The 1,309-nt window shown below is 51.6% G+C and overlaps 1 protein-coding gene across 1 annotated transcript in view; it reads right to left on the minus strand.

The window, feature by feature from the left end:
• Position 1: 1 nt before the first annotated feature.
• The window catches only part of KMT5A (lysine methyltransferase 5A), a 10,629-nt gene continuing 9,321 nt past the window's right edge, over positions 2-1,309 (minus strand). The window contains exon 5 of the mRNA XM_023528142.1: positions 2-1,053. Coding sequence (XP_023383910.1) covers positions 797-1,053 — 257 coding nt within the window. The 3' untranslated portion in view covers positions 2-796. The remainder of the gene's footprint in view (positions 1,054-1,309) is intronic.

Below are 1,309 nucleotides of genomic sequence, written 5' to 3' on the forward strand. Positions count from 1 at the left end.
TTTTTTTTTTTTTTTTTGTCTTTTTTTTTTTTTTTTTTTTTTGTCTTTTTTGTTTTTTGATTTTTATTATTTTTTTTTAAAATAAATTCAGTGTTCACATTTCTATAAAGAATGACCCCAGTTCCGGGAAGCGCTGCCCCGGCAGAGCTAGCTAAGCAACGCTCTTCCCTGCCCACGTCTACTCCGATCACCCGCCCTGATGCTTCGAGGCGCCCAGAAAAGCGGCAGCCCGTGGAAGAGGAAATCCAGCCCGGCCCGTGCGCACGGGCCCTGGGCCGGGGAGCTTTCGAGAAAGCAGAGGGGAAGACTGACTGACCGTGAAACCTTTTTAAAAAAGAGTCCTACACTTCCCCGTGCGCCCGTCGAGGCGGCAGGAGAACAAGAGCTTGGGAGCAGCCGGCCGGGCCGCCGGGTGCGGGGGGGCGTCGTGGCTCTTCGGGCCAGAGGCAGGAGCGGCACCCGGCTTCCTACTTCAGCTTCGACTCTTTCCTCTAAAACCTGTGCCGAGTCTCTGACTGCATGCACGGGAAGCACAAACTTTCGGCTTGTATGCAAAAAAGGTACAAAAACAACTAGAATATAAAAGTTTTGGTAATATAAGGCCATCTGTTCAAGTCCACCTTGGAAACCTGTAACAGATATTTAAATACTACAGTGAAAGGCATCTTAATATACTTTTTAAAAACATCTGAAGTAATCTTGCTAAGATTAAGTGTGTAAAAAAAAAAAAAAAATCAACTCCCTTTGAGGGCACTTTGTCCATTGCGGGGGGTAGGGGCTGGGGGAGGGCGGGCGGTTAATGCTTCAGCCAGGGGTAGGCCTCGAGGGAAGCCCGGCTGCGGTCCCCGTAGTCGTACAGGAGCTCCTCCCCGGCCTCGATGTCGCGGGAGGCGATGAGGATGAGGTGAGGCACGCCGTCGATGTCGTGCAGTTTGGTCTGGCAGTTCCCACATTTACTGTGATTGATCAGTCTCCCCAGGCGGTTTGTCTCCCTCGTGGCATCCACGCTGGTGGGGACGGGGTGGGGCGGGGGGGCGGGGGCAACAAAGGATTATTAGATTGCTAAAGAGGCTTTTGAACCCGGCCGGAGTCACGCTTGCTCTCCACTCCTGTGGGATGTCAACTTATCGTTTTTGGGAAAGCAATTCGACTCAAAGAAATGCCTTTGAGAGTAGAGAGAGGCAGCGGCTGGGGTGTCTGAGATGGGGTGTCTGAGATGGGGATGCAGAAGGCTCTTTGTGCAGGCATGTGAGGCAACTGGAGGGTTCTCCACGATAAATAAATGGATAAAGGACAAGTGGGCGGGTAG

This window comes from Pteropus vampyrus, unplaced genomic scaffold (genome assembly GCF_000151845.1).
Source record: "Pteropus vampyrus isolate Shadow unplaced genomic scaffold, Pvam_2.0 Scaffold23, whole genome shotgun sequence".
Lineage (NCBI taxonomy): Eukaryota > Metazoa > Chordata > Mammalia > Chiroptera > Pteropodidae > Pteropus > Pteropus vampyrus.